The sequence below is a fragment of the Brassica oleracea genome, chromosome C4, assembly GCF_000695525.1.
Source record: "Brassica oleracea var. oleracea cultivar TO1000 chromosome C4, BOL, whole genome shotgun sequence".
NCBI lineage: Eukaryota > Viridiplantae > Streptophyta > Magnoliopsida > Brassicales > Brassicaceae > Brassica > Brassica oleracea.
The window spans coordinates 9,133,355-9,149,836 of NC_027751.1; the positions used below are offsets into that span (position 1 = coordinate 9,133,355).

Sequence of the window (16,482 nt, forward strand, 5' to 3'; positions counted from 1 at the left end):
CCATAGCGGAAAAGGTTCTATCCTCAAAACAGAGATTATTTCTTGCCTTCCACAGGTTCCATAATAACCAGGGCCACAGAGGAACAGTCAGACCAGTCGGAGGGAGGACCGTGTGTGTTGTCGCCGTGGTGATTAATGCTGCAATCGATGGTAGTAACCTATCAGGCCTTGTCTCCAGCGGGGCCAGACTCCATACTTGATCAGCAATATTACATCGTAAAAATACATGCATGCCATCCTCAAACTCGTTGCAGCTCTTGCAATCAAAGGCAGGAACCCCACGGCTTACTAAATTTGAGCTGGCCGGGATTGCCTTTCTAACCAGTTTTCATAAGAAGTCTTTGATCTTTGGTGACGTTTTGATATTCCATATGTTCTTATTCCAGTTGAAAGAAGACAATGAGGTATCAGTCTCAACAGCACTGGTCATATCTAAGTCGTAACCTGTCTTGGTAGTGTAGTTCCCTGACTTATCTGGAAGCCACTCTAGATGGTCAGGTGCGGGCGCCGAGCTTGTGACAATGCGTAAAATATGCTCCTCATACTGAGGGATGTAGAGCCTTATCTTGTCCAAATCCCAAGAGTTTGAGATAGGGCATAAAAGGTCACTTACTAGCAGTTCCGTGTCTCGCAAGTTCGCAGGTCCTATTGGGGTCATCGGTTCCTCACATGAGAGCCATGGGTCCTTCCATACCCATATCTTATCTCCGCTCCCAACTATCCATCCCAACCCTTTCTTTAGTGTATCACGTCCAGCGAGGATGCTCCGCCATCCATGTGACATCGAAGAGGAGGCCGAGCATTCCATAAAGGTAGAGTTCTTAGCATATTTTCCCAACAGGACCTGAGCAATCAAAGATGTTGGTTGCTGGATGATGCGCCATCCTACCTTAGCTAGTAAGGCGTCATTGAACGTCTCCACATCTCTGAAACCTAACCCGCCTGCATATTTCGGCAAGGTAAGCGTAGACCAAGCAACCCAACACATCTTTCTCTTCTCCGGGTTAGCGTCCCACCAGAACTTAGTGAGCATAGACTGAATCTGTTTACACAGCGGGAGCGGTATTTTGAAGCATGACATTGTATACGCCGGCATTGCCGTAAGTACTGCAATGGCTTTTATAAATTTAAATTGTTATTTGATCTTCTCATTAGAAAGTGAATACCTTCACTTTGTTTTCTTTTTTGGTGCAACACCTTCACTTTGCATTCTTACAAAAGAAAACACCTTCACTTTGTTCCCATGTTAATAAAAAAAATTATAAATTTTAAACTACCACTAACGTTAGAATAGTATTTGTATACAGTGCCAAAATATTAAAACACTACGCGTGGGCCGAAAGCAACGGAGCCTGATGTGTCTGTACACGCAGACGTCTAGATTCCTTTTTCAGTAAAACACACAGAAAGTATTGTTTCCAACTTCCCGTATATTAATTCGTCTTACCTTACTTCAAAATCTAGCCAAGTTATCAACAAATTATTATATTGACTTATTTTTGGGTTCACCCCTAAGGTGAACCAAAACCAATGAGATTGTGTTATTTCATATTCGATATCTTTTAAAAAAGAAAATAAAATATTGTCAAATTATATTATCTTTTTAAAATTAAAAGGTAAAAATAAATAAATAAAAAATAGGAGTAATTACAAAAAAAAAATATTTTTAACGTCATCAGCAAAACATTAAACCCTAAATCCTAATCCCTAAACCCTAAATCCTAATCCCTAAACCCTAAATCCTAATCCCTAAACCCTAAATCCTAATCCCTAAACCCTAAATCCTAATCCCTAAACCCTAAATCCTAATCCCTAAACCCTAAATCCTAATCCCTAAACCCTAAATCCTAATCCCTAAACCCTAAATCCTAATCCCTAAACCCTAAATCCTAATCCCTAAACCCTAAATCCTAATCCCTAAACCCTAAATCCTAATCCCTAAACCCTAAATCCTAATCCCTAAACCCTAAATCCTAATCCCTAAACCCTAAATCCTAATCCCTAAACCCTAAATCCTAATCCCTAAACCCTAAATCCTAATCCCTAAACCCTAAATCCTAATCCCTAAACCCTAAATCCTAATCCCTAAACCCTAAATCCTAATCCCTAAACCCTAAATCCTAATCCCTAAACCCTAAATCCTAATCCCTAAACCCTAAATCCTAAACCCTAAACTCTTGGGTAAACCCTAAACTCTAGGATAAATCTTAAACTCTAGGATAAATCTTAAACTCTAAATCAAAATCAATAAACACTAAAACACTCAAGGGTTCAGGGTTTAGGATTTAGGGTTTAGAGTTATAGGGTTTAGTGTTTTTATTTATAGTTTAAGATTTACCCAAGGGTTTAGAGTTTACCCAAGGGTTTAAGGTTTACCCAAGGGTTTAGGGTTTACCCAAGGGTTTAGGTTTACCCAAGGGTTTAGGGTTTAAGATTTAAAGTTTAGGGATTATGATTTAAAGTTTAATGTTTTGCTGACGACGTTAAAAATATTTTTTTAATTTTTTTTTTCTGTAGCTGCTTTTTTTACTTTTTTATTTTAAAAACATAATATAACTTGATAATATTTTGTTTCCTTTTGTAAAAAATATCAAATTTGAAATAATAAAATCCTATTGGCTGGTGAACCTTGGGGGTGAACCCAAGAATAACTCTTATTTTATCTTTCCTACATTTAAAGTTTAGAATATTCGAACCTACCACTTGTTGAAAGGCCTGAAAGAGCAAGAATAAGTAGATTACATATTGTGATCGATTCAAACAAACTCATTTCATTAAAAAGATTTAACTTTTTCATAGCTGAGACTTGCTCGACCATGTAGTTTTGTATGGCAATCTGCAGTTATTTTTCATGTACGAAACAAAAGTACAAGTCTTTCCCGTTCCAAAATCTAGACATGATGCTTGATCTGGTTCTGAACTTCTGATGCATAGTTTTGATAATTTATTTTTGCTTATTTTAAACATTGTTTAGCTTTAAAATATTTCCAGAAAATTACGGAAGAAAATTTTAACTTGTTTTGTAAACCATGCATGAGAAACATTCATGATACACAAGTTGTAAAATATGGCATATTCACTCACGGGTGTTCACGTCATATATTTACATATATTCGTTATAAAAGTAAACTGCTAAAAGTTTGTAGTTGTGATGTGTGAGCAAAAAAATATTCAATTATTTCATCTAACCAAACCAAGGAACGAGGATTGTGTCACAGCCTCATAAAAAATCTGTGGTCTCTATTTTGCTAAAACATACACGGATACACCCAACGCTTAAAAAGTGATTTGCCTAAGATAATATTTCAAAATAGTAACTTGTTTTCTTCTTATGACACGTCCAGCTATTAGTTGGATTGTTAACAATCAATCATAATTAATTTACGCCAGTTTAGTATTAAAATTAATGGAGAAGAAAAAAATCAACAAACTGACTGAAACCCACTTTGTTATAATGTTCTAGTGGTATTAAATTATATTTCCATGATTGTGATATTTCATATAAACATTCAATGCTCATATAAAACATCTCTACCTATAATCTATTTGTGTGAGTGTTTATAGACCCCAAAATATTGATAATTCAAGGTTAAAGCATATAGTTAGCACCCTGGAACAAAAGAACTTTTGAGGAATAAATTCACGGCTATAAACACAGTTAGAAAAGTAAGATAGTAAAGACAAAACTATGACAAACCTGATGCGACTTAGTGATGGTGACCAAAGGAACGATCCAGTTTAGAGTCAAGTCTCAGTTTGCATTGCATAGACACGTATAGATAAGATTTGTCCATATACCAAAATTATTTTTCTATTTGTAATATTAATAAATAGAAAATTAAAGCGGGGTCCGCACTCTATGCCATTACCATGACATCATGCACTTGATAAACAGTTAAACACACATAAAACCCCAACACAACTTCTCAAGACTCTCTACGTTTCCTTCATTGTCTTCTTCTCTCTTCCCCTTTAAAAGAAACCATCCCATTATCTACAGAGATTAGTGAAATCTCTAATCCTCTCATAACTAAACAAAACTTTCCAATTATAATTCTCTTTGTTATTAATGGCCGAGGAATTCGATGAATCTGAGGTTTTATTCTCCCAAGATTTCAGCTTCAAGAGAGACGACGGGAATGAAAACCACATGTTCGGTGTAAAAGAGATGAAGAAGACGAGCCGGATCATCAATAGGACGGAGTTATCGAGATCGCTTCCGGTGAATGTTCCCGAGAACATGTTTCGGAGGAGGTACGTCGGGAAAGAGGAGGATGAGTACTCCGGCGGTGGAGGAGAGATCGTTCCGCCGCATGTTATCGTCGGACGGAGGATCCAAGGAGGAGAAATGGCGTTTTCGGTTTGCACAGGTACTGGAAGAACTCTCAAGGGAAGAGATCTGAGCCGGGTTCGGAACTCGGTTCTCAAGTTAACCGGTTTTTTGGAGGCTTGAATTAAACCTATTACTAGTACTACTACCCGGTTTTGCCATTTGATTTATCTTCCTATTATTCTTACAATTTACGGAAAAATTTACCAGTTTTGTTTTATAAATTTAAAGTAAAGCTGGGAAAAATGTGAAACAATTGAAAGAAAAATATGTTTTCAGGTTCTTTTAATTTTTTATTTTCCTCAATTATAAGAGAAGACATCATCAGAGAAATTCGTTTTAATTGTGAGAAGAAAAGAAAGAAAAATAATAATTGTTATACGTTAAAATTAAAAGAAAATCCAATTTTAGTCAAGTCTCAAGTGTCTTTTGTACTTTAACTGGAATTATGGAAGAGTGATGAATATATCTGAGTTGGATTTTATCTTGGACAAAAAGCTGAACTGAAACAGCTGTTCGGTTGTCATTGATTGAGAGAGAGAAAGATACTAGTAGAAATTAGTTGCCACCGGTGATATCAAGGAGAGAAATGCAGAGAGAAATGCATTGAAGTTTTCATAAAGATAAGAGCTAATTAAGCCATATTTATTATTCGCCCATTAACAATCCATAAGGGCAGCCGAATTAATTAACCCCCGTTTGGGGTTCATCATGTGAATTTTTTATTTATTTTTTATTTATTTTTCGTTTGATTTAAAAAAAAAAAAAAAAATTGACCAATAGCGGGCCGCCACGTGGCGTGGAGCCCGCTGAACAGTAACGACCCTGGTTCATGCAGAAGGAACGTTGCGAGACAGAGTCGTGACTGTAACATATTTTAATAATTTTTTTTTCGGGAAGCGTGTGAACCCCCCTTATGAACTCCTAATGCTGATGCCCTAACCATTTAGCAAACTGAAATTGTTTTTTTCCATGCTCATTAAAAGTTCTGGGCTGGTCATGCTTTCCTTTATAAGACCTATACAATTTAGATTTGCCTAAGCCAAATGAGAACACGGGTGTAACCTATGTTATACCCAGAATCGGAATCGTATGGAAGCGCAAAAACGATTTTGAAAGAAAATTAGGAAGCAAGTATTTGCTAGAAGCGTATATATATATGTATATATAAATTTTTTATAAAATTTATGACTAAAATTATATGATTTAAATAAAAATAAAGCATTTATTTATTTATAATAATTTAAATAATCTATTCTATTAAAATATGATCACCTATTGATAAATGTTATCTCCAACATTTTTTTTTCCACATTATCTATTTAAAAAATACTCAAATATTTTATAACTGCATCTAAATCTACATTTTTTCTACCTGTTACATATATTGTAACCTCTTCTATCTTTCTTATATTCTAGAAACCCATAACTCTCATCTATGAGAACTTATAATTTATTTATTTCATTTTAAAATTGTTTTGTTTAATTAACCAATACAGATTCTGTAAAAATTATATTGTTATTCCCAGTGTAGTGATCTTCGATGGGGGTGGTTCATCGTAACTTCTTTCTACTCAGAGGCTACGAATGGGGAGTGGTTAATTAGCAGTCCATCCATATGGTGTATAAGAACCACTTTTATTTCCCATTCAAGATAACAATTAACAAAAAGCAGTCTATCTACTAAAGTAATATATTGTTTGAAAGTGGAGCAAATTTTTTTTGTTTGGTTGTTATTTTATTTAAAAAGGCAGAGCAAATGAAACACTCACGTTAGAGAGTGGTTTAGGTAAAGATCTGTGAATAGTAACATTTTTATTTTAAAAATGTGAAAATACACATAAATTAATTTTATAAGAAATTATTATATTACTTATTTTTAATATTTCATAAATAATTGAGACAATATATTTGAATATATATGCTATATCTCTAATAAAAACCTCAATGCAAAGAGAATATTTATAGTATTTGTTTTAGTATTTGTATATTTATATTCTCTATATTTCATTTCTATTAAATTTTAGATTTTATATAAAAACAAAAACATAATTTGTTATTTATTTATGACATTGTGTTTTTATTAAAAACATTATCATGATTCCAAAAGAAAATCGTAAGTTTCCAAAGTGTTTTTAAGTATGATATTTTAAAAACGTTTTAGAAACATGATTTTGTAAGCTTCCATAAAATTCTGATTCTGGTTTCGAATTCGAAGTGGAAAGCGAACGTCCAGTAAAGCTTCCCTGCAACTAGGGTGTAACGAGCTTCTGATTGGATAAAACGATTTGAACCAAACCGAACCACATTAAATCATATGAAAGTTTACCAAAAGAAACCGATCGACTGTAGATATGGAGCCGTATGACGACGCCTTATCTCCTGACTTGGCTGTTACAGTGACATTTGATTTTCCCCAAACATGCAGACAAAAGTCAGAGAAACTCAACTCCACATAAACATCACATATAAACAAACAAAGCCAAGCAAACCCCACTGTGACAAAGAGAAACTCGAGAACCTTTAGAGTGAACGAACCAACACCAAAACCTTTTTTTTCGTTTATTCTCATCTGCAGCAGCTGGTTTACAAGCCGTTCATCATGCCGTCTGGTGCGAAGAAGAGAAAGGCCTTGAAGAAGAAGAAGGAGCTGGAAGCTTTTGGAGCCTGTCCAAGCAACAAAGGTATCAATGATCATGGTATACTGTCTTCTTCTTTAAAAGTACTACAAGTTCATACTCTACTTAGTTGAACGATACACGTTGGTCCTAATTTATATGAATCTTCTTTTGGGGGATCTTGTGGGGTATACAGAGATTTAGTCAAATCTCTGTCTGAAGAGTGTTCTAATGTTTGTGACTTTACTTTAGAAAAGAAGAAACATTGAAAACAAGTCACATCTTTCACTTTTGATATGACTCGTGTTTGGATGTCTGTGTGATGTTTGTTTCAATTAGTTACTTGCAAGTTGCAACAAGTGCTGGATGGTTTTCTTTTTATTTTGTTCCGAGTAATGTTCTGAATAGAAAGACTGTTTGTAGTTTCTTTGAACTTTAGGTTTACTGAACATCTCAGGGTATGATGAACATGGAAGCCAAGATGAGGGAGAAAGTGATGGAAATTTGAGTTCCTCTTGTTCTCAAGGAAATGGGGAATTTTGGACAAGAGATCCATCACCTTCTCCCTTATCTGGTCTAGGGAAAAGCACTGTCAAAGAGAAAACAGAAGATGCAAACGCTCCTCAAGGACAAGAAGCGATAGATGAAGGCTTTACAGCACTTGGACGAGGAACAGGCCAAGAGGAGAATGGTGTGGACAAAAGCAAGCAAGTTGAAATTTCGGATTCTGTCCAGCATAAGTCTGATGAAAGTGAAGAGAAGCATAGACCAGAAGAAGCAAAGGAGGGTAGCATTCCAGTATCTGAAGTGCCAGAAACAAGCAAAGATGTCAAGAGTGTGAAAGAATCTGAAGTGCCAGAATGTTCTCAAGAGAAGGTATCATCATCTCTTGTTATTTCTTTCTCCCCTCCTGTGTATTTGAGCAGTTTCCTTAAATCTTCTGGACATATATATATGCAGAGTCTTTTGCTTTCTGGTCCACCAGTTGTTCGAACCTCGTGGCTAAGTTGCTGCGGTTTGTTTGATGTGATGGCAGGCTCTGGAAGATAAATTACAGGCAAGTATTAGCCAAGACTTACTTGGCTACTGTTGATATACCTAGCACTGTGTCCGAAATTTTGTTTGCTCACAGAACCGCCTACGGGTCCAATGATTAGATTTTATAGTATTTGATTATTTGCTATTGTGATTCATGACTTCTAGTGTGGTGATGAAGAACATGAGTAAAATATTCAACAATGAGTGGACATCAGAAGCTCAAATAACAGCCTTTGCTAGATAATTATTTTAACAAGATATGTCATCTGTTCATGTCAAGGAATTTTCGGTTGCAATTTCTTTTTAATCAGTTTCGTGTATATACACACGCACACAAAATGATACGTGAATGTTTACTTGGCCTCATCTGAACGCTAGCATTAAAAATCACACGTTAGTTACTGAAATCGCAACAATGCAGTGAAGTTGTGTGAGTAAAATTCCGATAACTTTATGAGCTATCAACCAAGTAAACCAAACAAAATTTTGTCCACACAAATAGATAAACAAAACTTTATATATTTCTCATATAGATTTTTCTTGTTTAAATATGCATACTTATGTAAATCTTTTGACCAGTTCTTATCTAATCAAATCAGAACAACTGAACAAGCCGAACCAGAATTATTACGTACTTCACCACCAAATAGCCCTTGATGGGCCGAAGCTTACGGCCCGTTAAAGTAAAAGGAATGGGTTCGATGGCCTAACACGCGTGGGTTTCATTTAGCTGGCAAGCAGTTCACACACTCGAGTGTCTTCAGATCTGTGTCGGTGATCGACGCGGCATGGAATAATAATTATTAATTAATTTTATTTTTTGTCAGCAATAATTATTAATTAATAATCTTCAAAAACACGAAATTGCGCATTAATTTTAAATTATAAAATCATCCATTTAAGGCCGTCGTTAACCCACAAAGCTCGCTCACTGGATTCTGGAAGCTGAAATTAAAACTCAACTAGCTCCGATCCAGAAACTCTTACTACTTTCCTTGATCATCAAGTTGCAGTCTTTGAGAGGATCTTCTGGTAATCTTTCTGTGCCTCTCTCACTACCCTCTCTGCAGATCTCTTTGCTTCTTCTGTCTTGGCATTGCTTTCATGTCTGATTCGAACTCATCTTGTTCCTTTTTTTCACTTATAATGTTTTGTCCTGAAACTTTTTGCTTCATGTCTTGTTTTTTTCGCAGTTCATTAAAATTAGATCCATTTTTGAATCTTAAAATTCTCAGTTATGTTGTAAGATCTGTGTAATTCAGTTCAGTTTGTTGATCTAGATCTGTACCAAGTTTAGAACTTTGAGCCTAACCAGCCAACAAACATAAACGGCATGACCAGTTTCATTCTCAATAAGTCAGCTGTTGTCTGTAATTGCTAGAGCTTTTGATCATATAACCAGATCCATTGTAAGAAAGTGTACATCTTGAGTTACTGATCTAAGCTTCACTGATTCCTCCATTGTCATATTTTTTTTTTCAGGTGGATGTGAGTAAAGGTTTCATTGACAACGAGGAACATGGCGATGGGGAAGTATTCTCGTGTAGACGGGAAGAAATCATCGAGCTATGGATTAACCATTACCATTGTTTTGATTGTTTCCCTCTGTTTAGTTGGGACTTGGATGTTCACTTCTTCTTGGTCTGCCTCGGATGATTCTGCTGGCTATTCATCTACCGATACTGCAAAAGACGTGGACTCTGTTACTAAGAACGTTGCTGAAGAAAAGAAGGAGGAGAACGAGGCTGTGACTGAGAATAGCCAAGTGAAGACTGAGCCTGAAGAAAGCTCTGGCGAGAAAACTGAGGTGGTCGAGGACAGGAAGGAGAATGGTGATGGAGATGAGGAGAAAGAGAAGATTGTGAAAGAAGTAGAATCCGAAAGCGATGAATCAAAGGAGAAGGTTGTGAAAGAGGTAGAGTCTGAAAGTGATGAGGCAAAGGAGAAAGAGAAAACTCAGCTGGAAGAGAGCACGGAAGAAAACAAATCAGAAGATGGTAATAACGGAACCGAAGAGAACGCTAGTGAAACTGAAGAAAGCACGGAGAAGAGTAACAAGGAAGTCTTTCCAGCTGGTGACCAGGCTGAGATTACAAAAGAGACTACCACTAAAGATGGATCTTGGTCAACACAATTGGTCGAGTCGCAGAACGAGAAGAAAGCACAAGAGTCTTCTGTACCTAAAGACCAACAAAGTAGCTATGAATGGAAGACGTGCAATGTGACTGCTGGACCAGACTACATCCCTTGCCTTGACAACTTGCAAGTCATCAAAAAGCTTCAGTCTACGATGCATTATGAGCACCGCGAGCGTCATTGTCCTGAGGAGTCTCCGCGTTGCCTTGTGTCTCTCCCTGATGGGTATAAGCGATCCATCAAGTGGCCAAACAGCAGAGAAAAGGTGAACTTAGTAACAAAACCGCTTGTTCTCCTTTAAACGATCTGTCATGACATCTGTTCTTATGTTTGTGTGATTGCAGATCTGGTACAACAATGTTCCCCACACCAAGCTTGCAGCGATCAAGGGACATCAAAACTGGGTGAAGATGAGCGGTGAACATCTCACGTTCCCTGGTGGTGGTACTCAGTTTGTGAACGGTGCCCTTCATTACATTGATTTCATCCAAGAGGTAACAGTTTATAGCTTTCTAATTACAAGGCATGCTAAAAATACTGAAGTGATTGTATTTGTTTGCAGTCGTATCCTGCTATTGCGTGGGGAAACAGAACCCGTGTTATATTGGATGTTGGGTGTGGAGTTGCTAGCTTCGGGGGTTTCCTTTTCGAGAGAGACGTGCTTGCATTGTCGTTTGCACCAAAGGATGAGCACGAGGCGCAAGTGCAGTTCGCGCTGGAGCGTGGTATTCCTGCGATGTTGAATGTTATGGGAACCAAAAGATTACCCTTTCCTGGTTCTGTTTTTGACCTTATCCATTGTGCTCGTTGTAGAGTCCCTTGGCATATTGAAGGTAAACTCATTGTGTTCTTTTGTCTTAGTTGTGTTCTAAATGATAATATTGCTTTTGGTTGTTGTTTGATATGAAGGTGGTAAGCTTCTTTTGGAACTGAACCGTGCTTTGAGACCGGGTGGTTTCTTTGTCTGGTCAGCCACTCCTGTCTATAGGAAGAACGAGGAAGATTCTGGTATATGGAAAGGTAGGAAACTTTTTGATCGCTCTCTACCTCAGAATAGGCTTTTGGAATTTGATTTTAACCTTCTTTGTGGTGTTGTAGCAATGTCTGAGCTTACAAAGGCAATGTGCTGGAAGCTGGTGACAATTAAGAAAGACAAACTGAATGAGGTTGGTGCTGCCATATACCAAAAGCCAACTACAAATGAATGCTACAACAAAAGACCTCAAAATGATCCTCCTCTCTGCAAGGACTCCGATGATCAAAACGCAGCTTGGTACTGTGTCCTTACACCCTTTCTCAATTCACTAGTAAAGTGAGAGGCTAACATGTTTGATTTACTGTTTTTAGGAATGTTCCACTTGAGGCATGTATGCATAAAGTGACAGAAGACTCATCAAAGCGAGGAGCATCATGGCCCAACATGTGGCCAGAGAGGCTTGAGACTGCGCCTGAGTGGTTGGATTCTCAGGAAGGTGTTTATGGACCAAGAGAATTTCGCAGTGGACCAAGAGAAGTGGAAGACTGTTGTCTCAAAGTCGTACATTGATGGCATGGGGATAGATTGGTCTAACGTGAGAAACGTGATGGACATGAGAGCAGTCTATGGAGGATTCGCTGCTGCTTTGAAGGATCTGAAGCTATGGGTGATGAACGTGGTTCCTGTGGACGCTCCTGATACGCTTCCGATCATATATGAACGTGGTTTGTTTGGAATCTATCATGACTGGTGTGAATCATTCAACACTTATCCTAGAACTTATGACCTTCTCCATGCTGATCATCTTTTCTCCACCCTGAGGAAGAGGTAGATAATTACATCACCGGTTCCCTTTTCTTCAACTCACAGCTTCTGATCTCATTTAATCAATATAAACCTTTCTCTCCTTTTGCGTTACAGGTGCAAGTTGGAGTCGGTAATGGCTGAAGTGGATCGGATTCTGAGGCCAGAGGGAACTTTCATCATAAGAGACGACATGGAGACAATAGGGGAGGTTGAGAAGATGGTGAAGTCTATGAAATGGGAGGTGAAAACTACACAGTCTAAAGACAATGAAGGCTTGCTTTCGATTAAGAAGTCATGGTGGCGTCCTACACAAACTGAGACAATCAAATCGGCAATAGCTTAAAGACAAGTCAGAAAAGCATCACACTTGAGTATAGTTGCATTCATGTTTGGTTCTTTCAGGCCTTCACAAGGCTCTTGCTTATCAAATTTAATTATTAGTTTATTACTTGTATTCCTTTGCGCTGAAAAAGTTGCATACGTAAACTCTTGAACACAAGTTCTTTTGAAATCATTTGCCTCTTTCGAATCTTGTATGTCTGAATAGAGTAAAGGTCGCATGTTTGATTGGTAATGTGATTAAATAATCACAATATGGTAAAACATTAAGAAAAGATAATGTTGATCAACAAAACTGTCAGAATCACAAAAGATGGCTCAAGTATGAATCTGAAACAAAAGCTACATGTCTGCGAAGAAAGCTCTGTTGTCCACTGGATTTGCTTTGCTTTTTGTTTTCCTCTTGCTACCTGTACAAGAAATTTGTTCTCATGCGAGAGAGGTTCAAGTGAGGTTTAACACGAAACAGTTAGAAACACTCATTCTACACAAAAGTATAATAAATAGTTAACATGGTGTAACACACTGTTAATTTAAAGAGCAGAGAAGTCTAAGATACCGAGATCTTCGATAGGGAACTCGTGAGACCCAATTGGCTTGTATGATTCTGTTGGGCAGTGCCAGTATTCCAACGAGAAAAAAATGCAAATATAATTTGAATGAATTAAGTAGCGAAGATAAACAGTATAGAGCCTTCTCTCATGGAAGAAAGAGTGTTTGTTTACGTTACCTCCTAATTATTCCATTATCACATCCAGTGATAAGCCTCTCCTCGTCGTAAAATAATCAAAACTATACTAAAAGGAGAATAAGAAACCTTCTTAGCTATGCCACGTCAGATCAGAAAATCAACCAATCAAATTCGTCTTTACTGCCATGTCATCAGCCGAGTCAACAAAGAAACCCTACGTTTATGTTAAAAAATAAACCGTACGTTCCTCTGCATAGCTTCCGGCTCCGTTGAACACAGACGGTTTCAAGGGCAGGATGTCGGGATTTCGCCATGCCGGTGTGTCCAAGATCGGCGTTAGATCCATCACCTGTTACCGCCAGATCCGCCGCCTACGGAGTTGTCCCGCGGCCTTAAACGGTGGCTCCGAAACAGAGACCAACTCCGAAACCCTAGCTTCACGGATCTGCTCAAGCCTCCAATCGTCGCTTAGGTCTGAGAATCACAAGCTGACGCACTCCCAAGACGGCGGGGAATAAGCTGGACCGAAGAGAAACAAACGAGAGGGAACCGCCATCCCTCACCGCAGATCCGTCGACACCATCTCCGTCCAGCTACGACCTCTGAACTTCATCACTGAATCTGAAACGGTACAAGTTATGTGTTTTTCGTGTGGTGTTCCTTATTAATTCAATCTCCATCAATCATCACTCATTTTCGCCAAAGTATCTTCTGATTAGTCAATTATAGCAGTGGATCTCCCAGATTCCTTTTATCTCGGTAAGTTCTTATTTGTTTATTCCTACAAATCTACTTCTACTTCCTGTGTCCATTTGTTTTCTTGATCTTACGGCTCCTTTGTTAAATTATGTCATAAATGATGAATCTTTTTCTTCTTATTGAAGACATCACTAAGCATATATATTTACTATATCTTTACCAATGTTAGCATATGTATGTATCTGATCTTATTGTCTTGATTCTGGTTGTTTATTTGTTTTTTTTAAAGCGTTTTCAGCGGTACTCATACCAGCCACCGTGATAACTATCTCACTGGTGTCTCTGTTGGGGACTGTCCACGTTTAGGGTACATCAAAGTTTAGAAATTTAACGGAGTCATTGCATATACACTTGGTGGAGTGCAGTCCCGCGTTGCAGAAACTTCAGCACCAGAACCTGAAGTGCACAGATGAAAGTAGTTCGGAGAAGAAAGCTATAAGTTCACTAGCTGGGACACCTGTGCACTGGCACGCTACTCTTGAAGAGGTACCATTAGGAGGTATGCATGTTTGTTACATTTACTTATTGAGAATCTCTTATGAGGCTCTTGGCTTAATATAGCAACAGTCAACGTCGTAAGCAATGAAAAATATGATGATCTGCATCGTTCCTCATTGTATCTATTGTTCTCTTTTGCTTGCATTGGCAGTACCAACAATAATCATAGCTCATGAGTTCTATGATGCTCTTCCAGTTCATCAGTTTCAGGTTTGTGTGATTTGCAATATAGTCTTCTCATTTTTCCAGCTTGTGCTTCTCTTTCTGGCTATTTTCTATGTTCTGTGTATGTTGCTTTCAAAGCAGTTCATCTTGAAGAAACAACATGAAGCTGTGAGATGCTTTCCCTTTTAGTTCCTATATAATGGTCTTTCTTTTTCCATTGCTGGTCATTCTAAATGGTTTCCTTATCCAGATCCAGAAGCAACAAGGTCAGTCTTACGCACCTATTGAGGAGACGGATGAGAGTCTTCATGTAGCGACAAGCGGAGGATCACATGGGCACGGGGAGTTTGAATTCGGCGAGATCTTTGTGCATCAGTTTTTTCACACCATAGAATTTTTTGCTTAGATCTGTTTCCAACACCTCTTCTTACCTGCGTATATGGGCTCTCAGATATCTATCTAATCATGGAGTAGTAGGAAGCTACTATATATATTACTCATGGCTTAACTATATCAATCATCCTTTGTGTGTATTGCAGTCTTGCACACTCGGAGATATCGTCAGTCTTCTATGAGACTATGAGAAGGTCGTCCTTCTCGCTTGGGGTATGCGCATCCTCTCATTCTCTCTCTCTCTCTTAGTCTAACTAATATTAGCAAATCAACTAATCGATCTTTGTTTTTTCATTAAAATAAACAGGTACAACAATGTGTTGATCCTGATCGTTGGGATCATTGTTTTCATATTGTGGGATTGCTGCTGGTGATAGAGACACTGAGCACGTTCCTTCGCGCACTGCGTCTCCACTTGGTGGAGTTTCAGAACAAATTCTACGCTCATTTCTCTTTCGTTCTCACCGGAAACGAAGACGATTGATAGGGATGAATGATTGTTCCATTCCCCTCCCATTCTCTGCAAAATTTGCATATATAAAAAAGGAACGAGACAAACCAAGTTTTATTTATTTTCTGCGAATATATTTTTCCCCTTCCATATTCAGGGTGGGCGGAATTAAATATGTTTATTTTGTTTGCCTGTCTGGAGATTAGATTTTTTTAAACAACAGTGGAGAAGGGGCTAATGGAATTTGTACGAGGTAAACTCATTTGTTGATGTGTTTGTTTGGAGTTAAATACGTGAGGATTTGTTTCCACTTACTATACAGTTCATCTACTGAAAATTGTTTGTCAATAAGGAATCAAATACTCGACAAATCACTTTTCTTTATCGAGATAACACAACTTCTAGAATCTCTAACAGTTTGTTTGGACTTGGTGTTGTTGTCTGCAGGCACAATCCTTTTTGCGAGAGTGAATCCTTTTTGATGAGGTCCTATAACAAATTAAGGTACTTTAACTAAGTTCTCTCTTTGATCAAAAAAAAAAAAAACTAAGTTCTCTCTTACAAACAAATAGAAAGTAAACTAGAATAATGATTTGTTTCAGAATTTACAATTTTGCTTATCTAAATACAGGTGAGAGCCTGAGAGAGTTTGACATATTAACTTTGCTTAGGGCTTTTTTTTTTTCATCTATTTTAGGAGTTGAATAATATTTTGACAGACTTGAGTGTGCCAGTCTTTACTTATGAGATATTATGTGTGTTGAGCCAAATAAAATGTGTTTTGGTTCTTTACACGTGATTGAATATTTCTCTTTTTTTTTTTACATTTTGTGTGGAAGTACATTTGCTTATTGTTAGCTTGAGGTTCAGTTTCTGATGTCACTCAGATCACAATGGAATAATATATAACATTTCAGATTTGCATATTTGAATTTTTTTGCAGCAAATTAAACATATTGACTGGTCTTATACAAAAACAAATTTCTCTATTCAAATAGAAACATTAGATTTCTTCAGGTGCAAAAAACTGATGTGGTGTGAAATTTGTTGTTTATGATCTGTTTTTTAACGTAAAATGTACATTTAGTAGTCACACAGTAAGTTAAGGTGATCAACCTTCTCTCATTTTCAGTTACCACAATTGGTTAAGAATGGATTAGAAATAATATATTCAAATTTAAACGATTTTGTAATTGTCATAGTGGTAAAAAATAAAAAAAAGGAATATCTAAATTAGATTTCTTACATTAATCAATTTATTTATTTTTATGTGTTAAAATG

The 16,482-nt window shown here is 37.3% G+C and overlaps 5 protein-coding genes across 8 annotated transcripts; 4 read left to right on the forward strand and 1 right to left on the reverse strand.

Annotated features, from left to right (window-relative positions):
• Positions 1 to 328: 328 nt before the first annotated feature.
• On the reverse strand, positions 329 to 1,096 carry LOC106338047 (uncharacterized mitochondrial protein AtMg00310-like). Its single transcript, XM_013777111.1, has one exon. It carries the CDS (start codon positions 1,094 to 1,096, stop codon positions 329 to 331), a length of 768 nt encoding a protein of 255 aa, XP_013632565.1.
• Positions 1,097 to 3,902: 2,806 nt separating this feature from the next.
• On the forward strand, positions 3,903 to 4,619 carry LOC106340108. The gene has a single exon (XM_013778970.1). The coding sequence runs from the start codon at positions 4,070 to 4,072 to the stop codon at positions 4,451 to 4,453; it is 384 nt and encodes a 127-aa protein (XP_013634424.1). The 5' UTR covers positions 3,903 to 4,069; the 3' UTR covers positions 4,454 to 4,619.
• Positions 4,620 to 6,814: 2,195 nt separating this feature from the next.
• On the forward strand, positions 6,815 to 8,266 carry LOC106340319. Of its 4 annotated transcripts, none has more exons than XM_013779204.1 (3): positions 6,815 to 7,014; positions 7,388 to 7,824; positions 7,985 to 8,254. In XM_013779204.1, the coding sequence occupies exons 1-3, from the start codon at positions 6,933 to 6,935 to the stop codon at positions 8,039 to 8,041; spliced, it is 576 nt and encodes a 191-aa protein (XP_013634658.1). In that variant the 5' UTR covers positions 6,815 to 6,932; the 3' UTR covers positions 8,042 to 8,254. The 4 variants fall into 4 exon arrangements, with proteins under 4 accessions (XP_013634658.1, XP_013634655.1, XP_013634657.1 ...); XM_013779201.1 differs by having other exon boundaries at positions 6,817 to 7,014; positions 7,909 to 8,266; XM_013779203.1 differs by having other exon boundaries at positions 6,817 to 7,014; positions 7,406 to 7,824; positions 7,909 to 8,266.
• A 586-nt stretch (positions 8,267 to 8,852) lies between these two features.
• Positions 8,853 to 12,427, forward strand: LOC106342184 (probable methyltransferase PMT25). Its single transcript, XM_013781048.1, is given in 9 exon segments — positions 8,853 to 9,018; positions 9,469 to 10,387; positions 10,467 to 10,616; positions 10,685 to 10,955; positions 11,032 to 11,142; positions 11,221 to 11,395; positions 11,470 to 11,604; positions 11,606 to 11,926; positions 12,020 to 12,427. Coding segments are annotated over 8 exon segments (2,274 nt in total). The 5' UTR covers positions 8,853 to 9,018; positions 9,469 to 9,505; the 3' UTR covers positions 12,249 to 12,427.
• Positions 12,428 to 13,231: 804 nt separating this feature from the next.
• Positions 13,232 to 16,023, forward strand: LOC106338048. Its single transcript, XM_013777112.1, has 9 exons — positions 13,232 to 13,334; positions 13,455 to 13,564; positions 13,668 to 13,694; positions 14,001 to 14,193; positions 14,344 to 14,525; positions 14,608 to 14,963; positions 15,058 to 15,454; positions 15,649 to 15,705; positions 15,833 to 16,023. The coding sequence occupies exons 1-6, from the start codon at positions 13,232 to 13,234 to the stop codon at positions 14,761 to 14,763; spliced, it is 771 nt and encodes a 256-aa protein (XP_013632566.1). The 3' UTR covers positions 14,764 to 14,963; positions 15,058 to 15,454; positions 15,649 to 15,705; positions 15,833 to 16,023.
• Positions 16,024 to 16,482: the final 459 nt, after the last annotated feature.